The 16,357-nt window shown below is 47.8% G+C and overlaps 1 protein-coding gene across 1 annotated transcript in view; it reads right to left on the bottom strand.

The window, feature by feature from the left end:
- Positions 1 to 16,357, bottom strand: part of Fam78b (family with sequence similarity 78 member B) — an 87,346-nt gene that overhangs the window by 7,889 nt on the left and 63,100 nt on the right. Inside the window, exon 2 of the mRNA XM_021174771.2 lies at positions 1,495 to 2,425. Coding sequence (XP_021030430.1) covers positions 1,903 to 2,425 — 523 coding nt within the window. The 3' untranslated portion in view covers positions 1,495 to 1,902. The remainder of the gene's footprint in view (positions 1 to 1,494; positions 2,426 to 16,357) is intronic.

Genomic DNA, 16,357 nt, shown 5'->3' with positions numbered 1-16,357 from the left:
TGTTAGCATGGAAAATAAGCAACTTTACTCTTCCACCTGTAGGTCTCTGAGGTCAGCTGCCATTAAAAATTAGGGAAGCATGGGAAATCCAAAAGTTAGGAGCGGACTTATTTCCAGAGTCTTGGCCACTCACCGGTGTTACCAACGAGCCACTAGTGTGTTGCTGTAACTAACTTGCCATCAGTAACTAATCTAGGTGAGAAAAGTCAATGGTTGGAATGTGAAGTTAGTGCTATACTGCTCTGAGCAGCATCCGTTGGGATCAGAGCATGAAGGGAATTAGACTACAGTGCATGGGAAACAAGAGTAATGAGAAAGCCTACTGGTTTGCATTCTCTGTCCCCAAACTCTGGAAGATTTGGAGTCAATGACAGGATTTGTATAATGGCTCTGGACTTGGAAATCTCTCACCTCTGAAATTAGGCTTAAAAAAATCTACTTACTCAGTATACACCATTGTGAGACTTCTGTAGTCAGTTTACATGAGGAGTTTCTGAACAAGAAAGGATGCACCTCACAATCGGCACCGTTGAGAATAACAGGGGAAGCTCTTCTTTGGGGGTCAGGCGGGGCATGGTGACTGAGGTGGAAAGGGTTGGAAATCTTACCACTGTAAACACTGGAAACTCTTTTACAAGTTTTGCACTGCTGGACTAAAGGAAAATTGCTTCTCATCTTTATTGGCTGGATTTCAGCAACCCAAGATTGCTTAAGGCTCAGGCGTTCACTAAAGAAGTCCGGACACTTCTTATCTACAGCTGGACAAGCAGTTGAAGTTGAATTTTTGTAAGTATAGCTGAAGTTAACCTATGTGGGCATACAGTGTGTGCACTATTTGTGTTTAAAGGCCATGAATGAATATTCAGGCACTATCGGCAAGATTAGTTGTTATTCTTTCTAAATACTGGTGTGTGAGCACCCGGGTGTGTGCACAGATGTGTGCCCTTCCTGTGTCTGAACAATTCAGAAACTAAATATTGAGAACGTTGCTCTCATTTGTTGAGACATCCCCTACACCCTACATGAACACGAGGCTTATACATCTTTGTGAATTGAGGGCTGGTGATAAGAATCAGTGGCTGTAAACAAAGTCACAGATTGAGTGACTAAAAACTCAAGAGAGACCCAACACCATAATCACTACAGAAAACAGGAATTGTATATCCAATACCGCAACTAGCAACACTTAGAATGAGCAATCTCTTTGGAAAGAGGCGAGTGAGTGGATGCGAGCAGCCAGTCTCCACTGGGGGCTGCTGATGTCAGCACCTCGGACAGTTCCAAAACAGCTTTCCCTCAAAACAAAGGGCACCCACACAGTTTTGTTTTCTAAGTGTCCCTCTCATTCCAGGGGGTGTGTTGACAATCTGACCATCAGCTAATACTTGACATTAACCTGTAGTAACACCTTCTTCTCCTCTCTCCCCAGAACCCAGGATCTTTCACCCAATTCCCCAGCACCCTCCAGTCACACAAGGAGACTGTCTTACGAACACCTGGTGTGGATGTTTTCACTCTCGCTTCTAGTTGGTTGGGAAGCAGCATCTGCCACAGGCACCGTTTAGTTTCATTTCCATCCCCTGCATCTCACAGGAAAGAAATGGTCAATAGTTCAAATAAAAGAATCGTCCTGGTCAGCTCCAAAATATGGCTACTTGCACGGTAATCAGAGCAAGTCTATCAAATCAGTGGTTTCTTTATTCCTAAGAGGAAGGGGCTTTTCCTAAGGGTTATGGTTCTACCGCCCAAGGAACAGCTGTACTCATCACAAGTAGCTGCAAAGGCTGGCACACCAAGAGGGTCTGCTTTGGCTCAGAAACTCAGTTTGGCTCCTGCCACCCCTGGTCACCCCACTGCGGGTCTCAGTGGCATGTGTTCCACACACAGTCGGGCAGTCTGCTTTTACTTAGGAGGTATCACAACCAGAGGTGGTCCCCGCTTGGGCCTCCACATGAGGACCTGGGCATCGTTGGCATTGGGCTTCACTAGTGCGTTAGGGGGGATGGGCTCCATCCGGCTCAGGATCCGGGGCTGCTCCTGCTGAGTCCTGCCCACTAGCCGGGCCCGCTGCCCCAACAGCTGAAGAGGGTCCACTTCAATGTCCACTCTCATCCTCCACTTGATGGTCTGCAGTATGATCTTCTCCTTGGTGGTGGTGTTCATGGCCACCAGCCATGTGGTAAAACTTTGGTCCCTCTTGATCCTTGTGAGCAGTGGCACATTGCTGTCACTCACTGGCACTGCCCATGTCACGCTGGGGTAGAAGTTATCATTCATGCTGACGGAGAACCTGGAGATCTTGTTGGTGGGGCCAACCAGGGTCACAGTCTCTGTCGTGTTCCCATACCATGGGTAGCTCACCCCGTCTGAGTCACTGATGGCTTTTACTCTCCCTTCCCTCAAGTCAGGCAGTTCCCAGCTTGACCTGGAAAAGCAGAAGGGATACATGAGAAAAGAGGAGACTCAATGAATTTCTTATAAGCTGGAGACCTGCCCACCACTTACTAAGACGGTCAAATTGGGCAAAATGGGAAGTTTGGAGGGAGGAGGCGGGTTGGGGTCAAAAGTTCTATGCTGAGTTGTATCAGGATTAAATGAGAGAAGAAAAAAAAAACAATCAAAGTGACATTTGAAAAAAAAAAGCAATGCCAATGGAAAAGAAGCCCAAGGAGATAGTGGTGAGGCCATGTATAGCTGCCAAATCATTGGGACAATGGCAATGAAGAGTGTAGAGGTGACCTGTGACTGGATGTGCTTTCTTAGGGGAGAATGTGTGTGTGTAAAGTCCGATCAGGGGAAGAGGTGATCTGAAATTGAATGTACTTGAGAGGAGGTAACAGGAGGGGTAGGGGAGGTGAAGTTCAACATTATATAAATTTCTTGGAAAAGCCACAGCAGTAGAATTTCTACTCAACATGAAATCTTTAAATTCTACCATTAAACCAACCCAGCACTCAGAAAACACTGACAAAGAAAAGCTGAGACGGAGTCATTCTGAGAGCTAAAGTGCTTTGTGGAAATTGTAGGCTGGCATGCCTGCTCCCTCACACGCTGCTCTCTGTGAGGCTTCGCGTCCGGGCTGTAAGCTGCACTGCTTTGTTTGGTCCGGGCTGTAAGCTGCACTGCTTTGTTTGTGAGCTTGCCATTCTGAGCGCATGTCTATACTTCCTGTCCATTTCATCCTTGCAGAGGACGACAGGAGAACATTCCACATGCCTCCTCCCAAGAGATGCTGCATACAATAATGATCATCACGATGGCCCCGGCTGTGGTTATAGAGCATTTACCCCACCCCAACCACTGTGTTAAGCGCTCTGTTATCACGGGTTAGGTTCAAACGATTCCACGCTACAACTGGGTTTTATTTCTACTTATTTCTAGTACTTTCTATGTTTTCCACATGAGAAGACAGAGATTTAAAGATGTTAATATGATCAGTGTCCTACAGATTCTAAGAGGTTGGATTGTTTTACTCTAAAGTCTGTGATTGTATCATACAAAGTCTGTGATTTTTGACCACTGTATCATACCGCTTCTAAGTACCCTTACATGGTAATGGAAGAAGCCAGAGTGAAGGGAACTTATACTGTACCATGATCTAACTAACATTCCTTAGCATTTCCAAAGGGGAATTTGACTGGGCCTTAATAGGGACATGCTACATATTACTACCCATGGAACCAGGAATAGTAGCAATGTTTGTTAATAATGCCAAAGAATGAAATAATTAGAGAATGGTGAATTTTCCATTTATTAGCTAAGAGGCAGTGGGTGGCCTTGTTTGATATGAAGTTCTTCCCCCTCACAGATGTCAGAAAATCCTGTAGGGCTGATCCAAATGGTAGAAAAGGAAGTTGCATGCTCAAGCTGCTACTGATAATGTCTTAGCATCTCCTAGACTCACTCGGGAAGATGGAAGCACTAACCGCTGTTTCTGGCTACCCCCATGGTACTTTCTATGCCAGTCATCCCATCATAAGCAAAGGGAGGGCTGGACCGCCTGGGGAGGAGGTGAGCCCACAGCTGCAAGAGGCTTTTCTCTTGTCTTCATGTCCTTGATAACTGTTGAGAATAATTGTAGTGTATTATGGTTGGCAGAATCTAAGTAACAGAGACTGACCTGATGCAAACTCAAAGAGTGCTCATCTAACTAACCATGATGCTGTGCTGGGCAAAGTCAAAGATGAAAAGTCAAAGAGTGCTCATCTAATTACCCATGATGCCGTGCTGGGCAAAGTGCCCAGATCACTCTGTGGTGCCTGCTTGCCTGCCTGCCCCTTTCTCTTTCTTTCTTTTTTGAGGCAGGTCTTTCTATGTAGCCCTAGTTGTCCCAGCGCCTGCTATGTAGACAAGGTTGGCTTTGAACTCAGAGAACTGTGTTCTTCTGACTACCAGGTGCTGGGATTAAAAGTGTTCACTACCATGACTGGTGCCACATTACCCCCACTTACACACACACACACACACACACACACACACACACACACACACACCACTTCTTACTGTACTAAAAGGAGTGTGTGCTGTTTTGTTATGCACACACACACACACTCCTCAATCTATCTATATATAAATACACACACACACACACACACACCCCACTTCTTACCATACCAAAAGGAATGTGCTGTTTGGTGTAATATAATTGTGCATAAGTTAGTATGGTAGCAAACCAAGTGGCTAATTTGCTTTCTGGGTTCACCAAATGACCACGTTGGAGCTGCTGTGCCTGAGCTAAGGGGCTGAGACAATTTCTCCATCCCCAGACATTATTTCCAAACCTCAGTTTTTCCTTTGGTTAGTGGCCAAGCAGTCTGGCACATTCTGAGTGACTGAAGGACAGGAATTCCCGAAGAGCCACGTCAGGCTTGCTCCTACGCCCTTCTCACGGCTAACTGTGGTGTATCTAATCCGGAGAGTCTCGTCACATTTGAATGCACTCCCTACTCCACCACAACGCTGACCTTTTCAGGACTGGCTGTCTTGATGGTCAGTTCAATTACTGTGTCTATCGCTACGTTACATTATCGTTTACATTTTGCCTTCATCTTCCTTCCCAGAGCTGAGGGCAGAGACATAGGCCCATAATCTGGAGGTTAGTCTGGTTGGAAAATAATAGAATTTAGTTTGGTTCCAGCTTTTCTCATGTATGGAGATATAATGAGGAACGCAAGAGAGCCAGGCCAGAAAGACGAGACCTTTCTCATAGGATTCCCTGCAGTGCTGAAATTATCCGAGGCTTCTTAGCCACCACATCATGGCAAGAACATACCTAGCTGAGCATAGACTCATGTATGTGGCCTAGACAGGCTCATTGTGCCTTCTGTTTTAGGACTGCTTGAGTTCAAAGTGGGACCCCTCCCAAAGTCCCCCATGGAACCAATACCTACCTCTAGCCACAGCATGGAGGGGTGGCTTAATTTAGGAAATAACCCAACTCAATATGACTTAAACCTAGAGAAGGGGAAGTTGCTTTCTTTTAGAAAAGCATCGTATCTTCATTTCTTCTATGAAAACTGCTATTTATTCCAAAGGAGTGGCATGAAAAAGCCTCACCTATAAAATGTATAGTTAGTGTATATGTATGTAATAAATGTAGTGTAGTGTATGTAATAAATGTAGTTACTTTACATAGACGGAAAAATAAGAGGGCTTGGTGATGGCTTTCAGAGAGGTTCTTGCAAAGTTTCAGGAATGGTGACCTCAAGATTCCCCCAGTGGCCATTAAAAGGACATCTTGAAGAGGATGCTGTAGGCTCTTCAGATTCCACATGGTCCAAACTGAACTCCTCACCTCCACCATAGAGCAGGACCTTCCTGTCTCTGCTGCAGCTCAGCTTTCATGTCAGAAGCGAGGGTCATAGTTGGCTCTTCCCATCCCCCACAGGCCACCATAGCTCACACATCACCATGCAGCATCTTGTGACTTTTGTCCCGAGAGTCACATATGAATTTACTTCCTTTTCTCTATGCATTTCTCACTGCTTTCACTTAACCTAAGCCCTTAGCATTTCCTAAATGTTTTGCCATCATGATCTACTAATTGGTTTCTGCGCCCAATGCTGATTCTCTCCAGTTCATCTCGTAGGCTGCACAAGTCCTCAAACTTGTTTGCTCTATAAACAAAACACTTCTAAGACTTCTTTACACAGAAATCACTGGGTCACTCATCGGATAAAATTTAATAAGCTCCTTATCAGCAGAAACCTGGCTCATTGTACCCAGGGTCTCTGACCCAATGTACCATGCTGGGTCTCACCTTTACCCCTCAGCTCTTGCCTCATCCTTTACCCACACTGTTCTTCCTCTTAATACAAGTCCACTGTACCTGGCCATTAATTCTTTGAGAATCATTATGAGTTGCTTCTCCACAGGAAGATATATATTTCCATGAGCCTATGGATGTGTTCAGATTGACAGATTATAATTTAACTTATAGTTTTGTGTCTCTTTCTCAGTTGGATGTTGATTTCCTTGGAATTGTTACTTGTGTTTGAATCAGTATATAATACATAGCTGGCATATGACTACAATTAACTTTTCTTGAATGGATCTACAACCATGATTATATGAGCATGGCATACTAGATTCAGTAGGTTACACACACACACACACAGACACACAGACACACACACCAATATGAAGTTAGGAGGAAAGATGGGAAGTGAGGAATGGGTGTGGGAAAAATTAGGTCCAGGAGGGAGCAGAAATAAAGAATTAATAAAATATATTTTAAAACATTAATATTTCTTCAAGGACTAAATTATATTTGAATCATTTTCATGCCTTTGTTCACGGGGCTTGGTAGAACTTGTACACAACAAAAATCTCTTACTGCAGCTTTACACTTTGTATATTTGCTTGCTTTAAGAAACCTAACATCTATTATTCATCTAGAATCTATTATTAGGATAGCTGCACACCTTGCACTGAACGTTATTTGTCTTAAGGGGGAGGCGAGCCACATTTAAAATGAGCAAATTCGTAAGCATGAATGTATTTCAGGGACTATTTTTGCCACCACGTAGCAAACATATGAAAATGAGTAACGCAGACTTCAAGTGCTACCGGCTCTGGATGTGTAGAGATCCACAAAGGCCAGAGCAGGGAGGAAGCTTTGCAGAGGGAGATATCCGATGGGAGATGAAGACAACCCTTCTCGGCTGGGAGGTGTCATCACAGGCCAAAGTAACATCCGGCATGAAGCAGGGTGTGCGGGGAGCAGAAGAGATGGCTTGGGAAGGTGAATGTAGGAAAAAGTGAGAATGAGAGAGTGGGGTAGGGTGGTCTCAGCTCGAAGGGCATCTTGAATAATGAATGGGCTTTGGCATTTGGGCTCCATCTGAGATGAAGCGGGACTTGCACTGGAGGCTACTGGACTAGGAACAGTGAGGTTAAAAAGAGAAGTTGAGTGTAGGAGGGAGAGCAAGCAAGGGTGAGGAGGAATATTGATAACATTGTAGGTGGTATCTAGTGATTATTTTTCAGCTTTTGTTTTTGGAGACAGGAGCTCATGTAGTCCAGGCTGGCCAAGAATTTGAGCTGAGGATGTCCCTGAACTATTGATCCTCCTGCTTGCACCCCTGCCCCAAGTAATTGGATTATATATGCTCACCATCAGGCCTAGCTTACATAATTTTTAATGGGGCCTTCATGTAAGCTGGTGGCCAAAGGGAGGGAAGGGTTACATCAGAAAGCTACTATCAAGGTAGACCCTCGGAGCTGTGGGAGTTGATACATATCACAGATACAGGAAGAGATACAGCCGGCGTTGCTCAGCAGAGCTGGGCATGAGTCTGTTACGGTTCTCTGTTTTTGACCCTCTGTCCGCCAGAGTTGATAGCATATCACAGATACAGGAAGAGATACAGCCAGCGTTGCTCAGCAGAGCTGGGCATGAGTCTGTTACGGTTCTCTGTTTTTGACCCTCTGTCCGCCATTATTCCCTGAGTGCACACATAATGGGCTTCAGACTTGAAAGCTCCCGACTTCTCCATGGAACAGTGAGATAGAACTATGCTTGTCATTGTGTCCTTTACCCAGAATGCAGTGCTAGGGACAAGGTGCCTGTGTGACCCTCTTTGTTTCTTCCTTAGCTTCTAGGTGTCTGCTGCTGGCCTTGCCTCATCTCCTAACAGTTTAACTTTGTAAGGCTCAGTCTTTTGTTCTTGTTCCCTGCCCATCTCTTTATCGTTTCTTAAGATCTAGTTGACCTCCAGAAAATCATTCTATCAGCTTTGGGCTCCTCATGTGTAAGATGGGAAGAGAACCAGCTCTGAGCATCTCTTCATCTGAGTTATCGCGAGGGTAAAACAAAGTGTTGGTGTATGAGCAAACGCTCTGTAACATATACCATTCCCTGCCAACGTTAGTTATCTCTGCTTTCCCCCACCACCTTTCTCCTCACTGTGATAAACAGTGTTTTCGTTTTAAACAATCAGCCATTGACCCAAAGCTCATAGCTAATGCACCTGCCAATGGGCCTAATAATTAAAGCATCGATTATTGCAACCTTCATGCTTTCCTCCTCCCTTTTAGAAGAGCCGGATCTCAGCCACACTGCTCACGCTGGACATTTCATTCAAACGAGCTCTCTCTGACTTAAGGTGCACCTGCTCTTTGACCTGGCCAGCGTCCCCAGTGTGAGTGGGGGGTTGGAATGAGCATCCTCTCTGAGAAGGGCCCACTCTCCTCTTCCCAATCAGGTGAGACCATGGGGGTGGGGGCTGGGCAGTGTTGTTAGACAGGAAACTTGCTCAAAGTCATCCAGCTCAGGAGGGTCAGGCCTAAGTGCCAGAACAGAGGTCTGATTCTATACCGCTTGCTTTCTCACAGTGCATCCTTGGTACTAAATGGCCCTGGACTCCTGAGAGATCAGAGTAGTGGTCATGGAGGACACTGATACACACTGCCATGACTATGTTGGCATCACAATATGGAGACGTTGAGGAATAGCTATTAGACAGTCTCTCCTCCCCACAGGGCCGTCACCCTGGCAACCTAGGTTTCCCCAAGCCTCTTCTCTTCAAAATCCATCAACTTCAAGGGTTAATACAGGCAGAGCAGAGAACCTCCACCATCCAGTTCTCCTTGTGGGGCTGATGATCAGTCCTGACAGTGTCACCCCATCATAGCTGACTGCAACATCCTCACTACTGATACTACACTGAGAGTCTGTGGTCTAACCGCTGGATGGAGCCTACTCTTTAAAGGGATACCGGTTGCCAAGTTAACTGTGCTGAACTTAGAGGGTGGGAAAGAGCCTCAGATCTTCGCTCTTAATTGTCATTAGTAGAGTCTAAGGAATTAGCATTCTGGGAAAGCATGGCACCTACTCTGAGAACTCAAGCTTCCCTATATCAGTACTGAAGAGATGACGTGCGCTTTTTCCAGGAGCTTCATGCTTTCTGTCATTTTAGGTTCTGTTGCACTTCTCCCTCTAAACCCCACCCTGACAGGATCTGCCTTGGTCCTCATCAGGTAGCTGAAGAAAAGAGAGGTATAGAGCTGGGCTCAGGGCTGGGGAGAGAGCTGTGGCAGAGGTGGTGAGGAGGGATGGAAGCCAAGGTCCTGCGTGTCACCTGATGAGTCACAAATCTCACTGTCTCTAAGCAGCCACCCAGCTTCTCAGCCACCAGTTCCCAACCCTGGCCCTGGCCCTGGCCCATGGCCCAGTCTTCGGCTGGTTTGCACCATGATTGCAGAGTAGGTTTTAAAATTAGGATCTTTCCTAGTTCTGCATTGTTTATGTCAGACTCTGAGAAGCCTGTAAACACTACCCACCCACCTCCGCTCCACCTCCTTCCTTTCTGACCACATCCGCTTCTCTTTGGCACCCAGGCAGACATATTACCCCTCTCCCCTCCCTCCCCCCAGCTTCTATTGCAGAGAAAAGAAAATTTCCCACGTTCCCCAAGGTTCCTGAGTCCTGGCAGAGGCCTTATCTTTAAATGCAGATTTCTCTCATTTCCCAGCCTCACGCTAGATTCACTAGCACCATGACACCTTGGGATGTGCCTATCTTTCACCATGTGGAGGTCAGTTATCCCGCCTGGGACTCAGAAATCTCTGTGGACTTCTCTACTTGACAGCCCCGAGACCTCAGGTGGGAGGCCAGTTTTCTGGGTCATGTCTGAGGATGGTTTGCCGCGGACTCCAGTTCTCAGCTTCCTGGAGCAGAGTGTCTTTTCCCTTCCCATGGCTGCACAAGCTGGCAGCCTGCACACAGAAGGGTGTTTAGTCATACCTGCAGAGCAGTTCTGCAAGACCCAGTGGGTGTCTCTTCCAAGGATTGTGCCCGCAGGCCACACAAGCCCTTTTAGTCCCTTAATGCACACAAAGCCTAGTGGCAGGCAAGGAGCCCCCTCCCCCCCAAATTCTCAAGGAGCTCACGGCCCATAGGGTGATGGAACAGATGGCTCTCCCTAATGTTCCTGCTCAGCTGCTATGTGGACCAAGAGGAAGCAGTGCTTAGTGCATTACAGCTGCTTTTCAGGTGCTGTTATGCATATTGCTCTTTTCAAACCAAGATTGAGCAACCGGGGCCTGAGAATCCTCCAAGGGAATTTTCCTCCCCTTATGCAGATGGGATTGCACTATTTATTTCACTTTCATCCTGAGGAGGTGACAGGAGGGTAAGCAGCCAAATTTCACTTATTCAGTGGGGACACTGAAATAGAGAAATGCCAAATCATGGCACAACTCCAAGAGAACACAGTTTTCCAAATTCTTTTCACAAAGTTTTTGGTGAGCACTTACTTTGTTCTGACATTATGTTTAACTTTGTGACATGGAAGATCTAGAAAACACACGCTGGCACGTGCACATGCACCACACAGAAGACCTAAACACACACACACACACACACACACACACACACATGCACAGAGCATAAACACCTTACAGGGTAAAGATGACTAACAGAAATGATATGAACAGAGGCTGTTCGTATCTTTCTGAGAGACGATTGAGTTCCAATTACCTTGCAAGCTCTTTCATTTTGAATTTTCTCATCTGCCCAACCAAGAGGGCAGAATACATTCCTGAGTAGGTGGACGTTGGGCTGTATCTCTATACTTTGACTGGAGACTTGGGTCTTTGTACTGATAGAGTTGGGTTCTGAGGACCATTAAGGGATGTGCCTTCAAACAAAGAGACGTCATGTCTGTCCCCAAGAGATGAGCTGTGTATCTCATAAGCCAAGGTTCCATTCACCTGGTTCTCCTGGCTCTAGGGTCACTAGGGGCCCAGTGTCTATTCACGGTCCTCTCCAGGCTTCTGGCTCCTTCAGAGTGTCCTGCATTATCTGTGGCTGAGAAGATGCTGGGGCTCTGAACTCTAATAGCTTCTCCATGTGCCAGGTGGTAGAAGGAGGTCCCACTCCTGCCTGTACACGACCTGGATCCATCCTCAGAGCCAAGCTTCAACTAGAGCCCCTGCCACAATCTAGGATTCCATAGCTCCTAACTGTGACACTCAGCCTCTTTGCACCTCTCCTCCTCCTCCTCCTCCTCCTCCTCCTCTTCTTCCTCCTCATCCTCATGCCCTGTCACTAGCTGGGAGGAAATGTAGCTCATTTATTTGCATGTACACCAGCCAAGTAGGATTCCTAGTGTGAAACCTTCCAGTGGGGCCTTAGAGATGGACATTGTGGGATCTCCCCATTTATGCCAACCTCATAGTAGTTTGCGGACGCAGTCTGGGTCTGCAATCTCATTGCCACAGAGCACCTGCAGTTATAGCTATTTATAAAGGTGAGGCTAGATTTCTGTGGTCGAGTGCAATGGTATCAGTCATCTGTTGGTGACAGTGAACAGTGAGAATGGTCAGCTGTGCAGGGGATGGGGTGGGCAGCCCTTGAGTGAAGGGGAACCACTCTGTGAAGCCTTGAAATCGGGACCTAAACTTGTGTTAGCTTTAAAAGCTGAGGTCAGGACAGGTCCCCCTCCACCCCCCTTCAGATTAGTTGGCCCAGAAGTTGTTGTGATTTTCCACTTGTCTGATTAAGGAGAACACATCTTCAAGGCCAAGAACATACTGATGAAGAGACAGTTGTCAAATCTCCAGGATACAAAGAGAGGCATCAGACATTTACCAGGTGAATGAAGAAGAACAGTTTCCTGGGCCCACAGGTGGCAGCAGGGAAGCAGGGGCACTAGGCCCCACAGGGCCAGACAGTGCTGTCACCCTTCTCCTGCTTTGGTGGCTACTGGAACATTAGTGATCCGGGTGTGGGGGGGGATGACCATGTTAAACCCAGCTCCTCTGATCATATCCACAAGAGGCTCATGGATTTCCTAGGTGCTCTATAGCATGGGGAAGAGAGGTGATGGCCTCCTGTACTCCTGCCTGCCTCCTTTAGCCAGCCCTATGGACAAGGCAAGAATGACCAGAATAAACCAAGAGAAATGTCTGGGGCAAACAGAGTTGGGGAAAGAATAGACAAAAAGTCTGAGGAACACAGCCTGGCAAACCCTGGGGTCTGGGTCCCTAAGCCAAGGGTGGGCCTGAGGAAGGAAGGACAAGATCTGAGGACTTGGAGGTTGACCAGTGTAGGCTGAGGCCTCTTGGCCTCAGTGGTCTAGCAGACTTCCAAAGTCTGGAAGCCAAGAAATAAAGTCAAACTCAGAGAAGTCTGTTTGTTGGCACAAGAACAAGGCCAGGAGGACCACAGAGCAAAATAGCTGTGGTGACTAAGTTAGAGATGCTCAGGGCAGACAGAGGGCAGGACCCTCAAAAGTCAGATATTAAGACATTACCACTACCAGTATTTATTTGGATACCAAGCAGTCTACTAAACAATCCACACAGAAACCTTCCAGCAGGCATGTTGTTTTGGTTATTTCATGCGGAAGCTGAGACTCAGGCAAATCACTCAATAATGTCACACAGCAAGGACGTCGCAGAGGTGGGAGGGGCCTGGCACCGACTCCGCAGCTCCAGTGCACACTCTTCAGTCGGTATCTGGCTGTCACAGCCAGTACTAGCCTGGGTCCTCTACCCTTGTCCTCTCCACACCGTCCCCCAAGCACTGGTACTCTTCACAGGTGACATCAGAGCTGAGGCATGTGGAGGGGAGGATGGGGTGCCAGCGGATTAGGATCTGCCAGTGCTACTTACTGGCAGGCTGCTGGGAACACTGACTTGTTTCACTGGTATCAAAGGTGGGCAGATGGAAAGAGATCCAGTTCTGGCCAAATAGCACCCAGGAGGGAGGGAAGGGTATGGGCAGGAACCAGGTTCATGGATGCTGAACAGAGGGAGGAGGCAGGCATGGGAAAACAGAAGGATGGAGGCGGAGGGTGGGGCATGGTCTAGTGGCGGAGATTTAAAAAAAAAGGCTTGCTTGTTTTCACCAACTTTCCACTTGATTTTCTCAGTATGCAGCATCTCACTGCTTGCTGGGCAGGGTCACAGATGTGAGGGGTTTACCAGCTGCAGCTCAGCCTGGGCAGGAGCTACTAGGGTGCTCATAGCTGTGTGTGCCCTGAGGGCAGAATTGTGGAAATGTCCTACCAGCACACAGAGTGGGTACTCATCTACAATGGGCAGTGCTGGGCCCACACTGACACACATACACACAGGGACAGAGCAGTTCACAAGGCAATCTCTAAACTGTGAAGGGAAGCGAGGCTGCAAGATTACTCGGGGTGTTTAACTGGCACCACATGCAACGTGTTTAGATGGGAGACGCTGGCAGCTATTATGGATGTAAATGGTTCACATCCTTGTTCTCGCTGATCTACAGTGGCAGACCTACCCTGGAGCACCAGCTCCACTTGGCAAAGGTGGAGAACCATAGAGAGCCTGTGTGATGTTCAGTTTGAGAGCTGGAGTGAGTTGCTGTGGCAGGATGCTCACTTCTTGCAAAGCTCCTAGAGAAGGCTAGTCCTTAAGCCCCAGTATCCTTCACCCACTGCAAGGTGCTCAGGGCTTACTTGGTACTCCACAGTGCTGGTGGAGGAGGCACCGTTTGCCTTGTCTTGCAAATGCTGTAGCTTGAATGTGGGGGGAGGGAACTTGTGTCCACTAGATTAGCTGCCTCAGAGCTGAGACTTAGATCCACGAGCGAGACTCCCGCACGACAGCCCAGCTTTCTTTTTCTACAAGTTGCATTATTTACCTGTATCCTCCTGACTTACTCTGTTTGTGGGTCGGTTGGCTAACCTTTTAACCAAGCGATTGATTATTTAAGCCCTATACGTCTAAGGCAGTATATGGAGAGGGACATAAAGATGCCCGTGACCTGGCTCCTGGCAGGCATAGGTCCCACATAAGTAACCATAGGAATGGAGGAATGGGAGCAGTGTCAGTAAGGTCAGAGGGGATTCTGGGCTACATCGGTGTCTGCTGCTTCCTCTCTGCTCACTGGCCAGGAGTTCAGAGGTAGACAGCTCTTAGTAAAAGGCAGCTTGCAGGCGCTCTGAACCCATTCTGTTCAGGCTGTTGTTCCTCTTCTTCAAAGGCTCGGGGCCCTGGCTTTTGTCCTTGGATGGATCATCTCTGGTCTGGTGATTCTGGTGTCAGGGTAGGGAGGCAGCAGGGGAGCCAGCATGCAACACAGGCCTCGGGAACCTCATGCTCCTTAGATGTTAAATTGAAGTCAGGAGCTCCTTCAGTGGGGGGTCCTTCCCGCCGCTGAGGGAATCTGAGGGACACTGGCACACCTGCATTGTGCGTTTCTCTACTCATGTCCTCCCTGGGGTCTGTCTTCTCATCAGCAGATCCCGCTGGGTGGGGCAGAAACCCCACTGCCTTTGGAATCAGATCTGGGTCTGTGCTCTGGCCTGTCACTCAGCTGCGTAACTTTGTCACCGAGGCTCTACCGGGCCTCAGAATCCTAGGATGAAAGACAGGATAGTAAAGTTCTCTTACAGAGACGCATCTTGGGCTTTGTCAAGTGGCATCCAGCTATGGTTTAATCATTCCCACCACTCGGTCCTTCCTCATGGGCTTCCTGACTCTTCCCATCTTCCTTATGCTGGAGGGCTATGGCCCCAGCACCTTTCTCCCTATGATGGGAGAAAGAGGAAGTGACAAGGGGCTAATCTGAAGTTTGGGTTGTGCTGGGCAGGTTGGACTTCCTGGTATACAACTCCTGAGAGAGTTCTTGTCACTAGAGCACAACATAAACCCTTCATCTGCTCCTCAGAGACCTGCACAATCCAGCTGCCTCTGGCTCTGTCTCATATCACACTGTCCCATATTCTCAGCACGCTGCCATCATTAGCTTTTCATGCGGTCCTTTCACATGCCAGTATCTGCCCCAGGGCCTTAGCGTGTGCTCTGGGAGACATACACTCTTTCCCTGCCACTTAGTTAGCTTGTGTATGTAGTGGGGGTGAGTGTAAACTGAAGTGTTAAGAATCACTTCCTTTGGGACTCTTTCCTTGATCCACCTACCTCCATCTTCCCACACGGAACTACATTAGGTCTCTATCAGCACTCCATATTTTCCTGATTCATGCACCTTGCTGCTATTTTTAGTTACATAGTCTACACCCACTTATAGCTTAATGTCCATTTCCTCTGTAGGAAAGATGGCAGATACTGATGGGAAAGCAGGAGTGACAATGGCATGAAGGCAGCAGGGAAGGACAGGCAGGGGTAGCAGGGGCTTGGAGGGATGACAAATCAGATACAGCAGAAAGTCCCAGAGTGGGCTGTGTGAATTTAAGGCTTCAGAGGTACAGGTTAGTGAGGGCCTCTGGGTGGACAGATTCCAAGAAGGCAGCGCTCCAAATGATGCCGAAGTGTGGGGCATCCAGAGTTTCCTGGGAACTCAGAAGCAGGCCAGGAAGCAGGAGTGGGCTCCAGGGAGGGGTCTGACATCATCCACGTGGGAAGGATGGTCCTGCCTTGCCTTGCAGTTGTCTGAGAGGACTGGAACCTCCCCGCAGTGTTCCTTGGACCCAGATGAGGGAGCTCTCTTGGGGAGACAGGACTGTGTTAACAGAGCTGAGATACAGGGGTACAGGGTAAATTGTCTCCTTTCCTTGGTAGTCTGCAGCCCTGGGCTAGCCTTCTGGGATTCCACAGCTGCTGTCTCTGAGCCATACCAAGGCCCTGGTTTTCCTGGCAGCACGGACAAAGTTGAACAGCAGAGGCAGGGGAGGATGGAAAGCCAGACAGGAAGCTGATAATTGTCGGCTGCAGACACAGCTGTTGAAAATGAACAAGTTCATACCCAGGTTAGTTATATAAAGCCCCTCCATCCCTCCCAGGGTCCCGCAGTTCCCCTCAACGTCCGCTCTAGGATCATGAATTCTGATGTGGGTAGAAAGAGAACAGTATAAAAGTTGGGAAATTGCGAGCCCTCCTGCACATTCACCACTAGGCCTCTGGTACCCACAGCCAG

Source organism: Mus caroli, unplaced genomic scaffold, assembly GCF_978045245.1.
Source record: "Mus caroli unplaced genomic scaffold, Mus_caroli_1 scaffold_1, whole genome shotgun sequence".
Lineage (NCBI taxonomy): Eukaryota > Metazoa > Chordata > Mammalia > Rodentia > Muridae > Mus > Mus caroli.
Note: the sequence above shows the minus strand (reverse complement) of the source record. Positions and strands in the feature narration are given on the sequence as shown.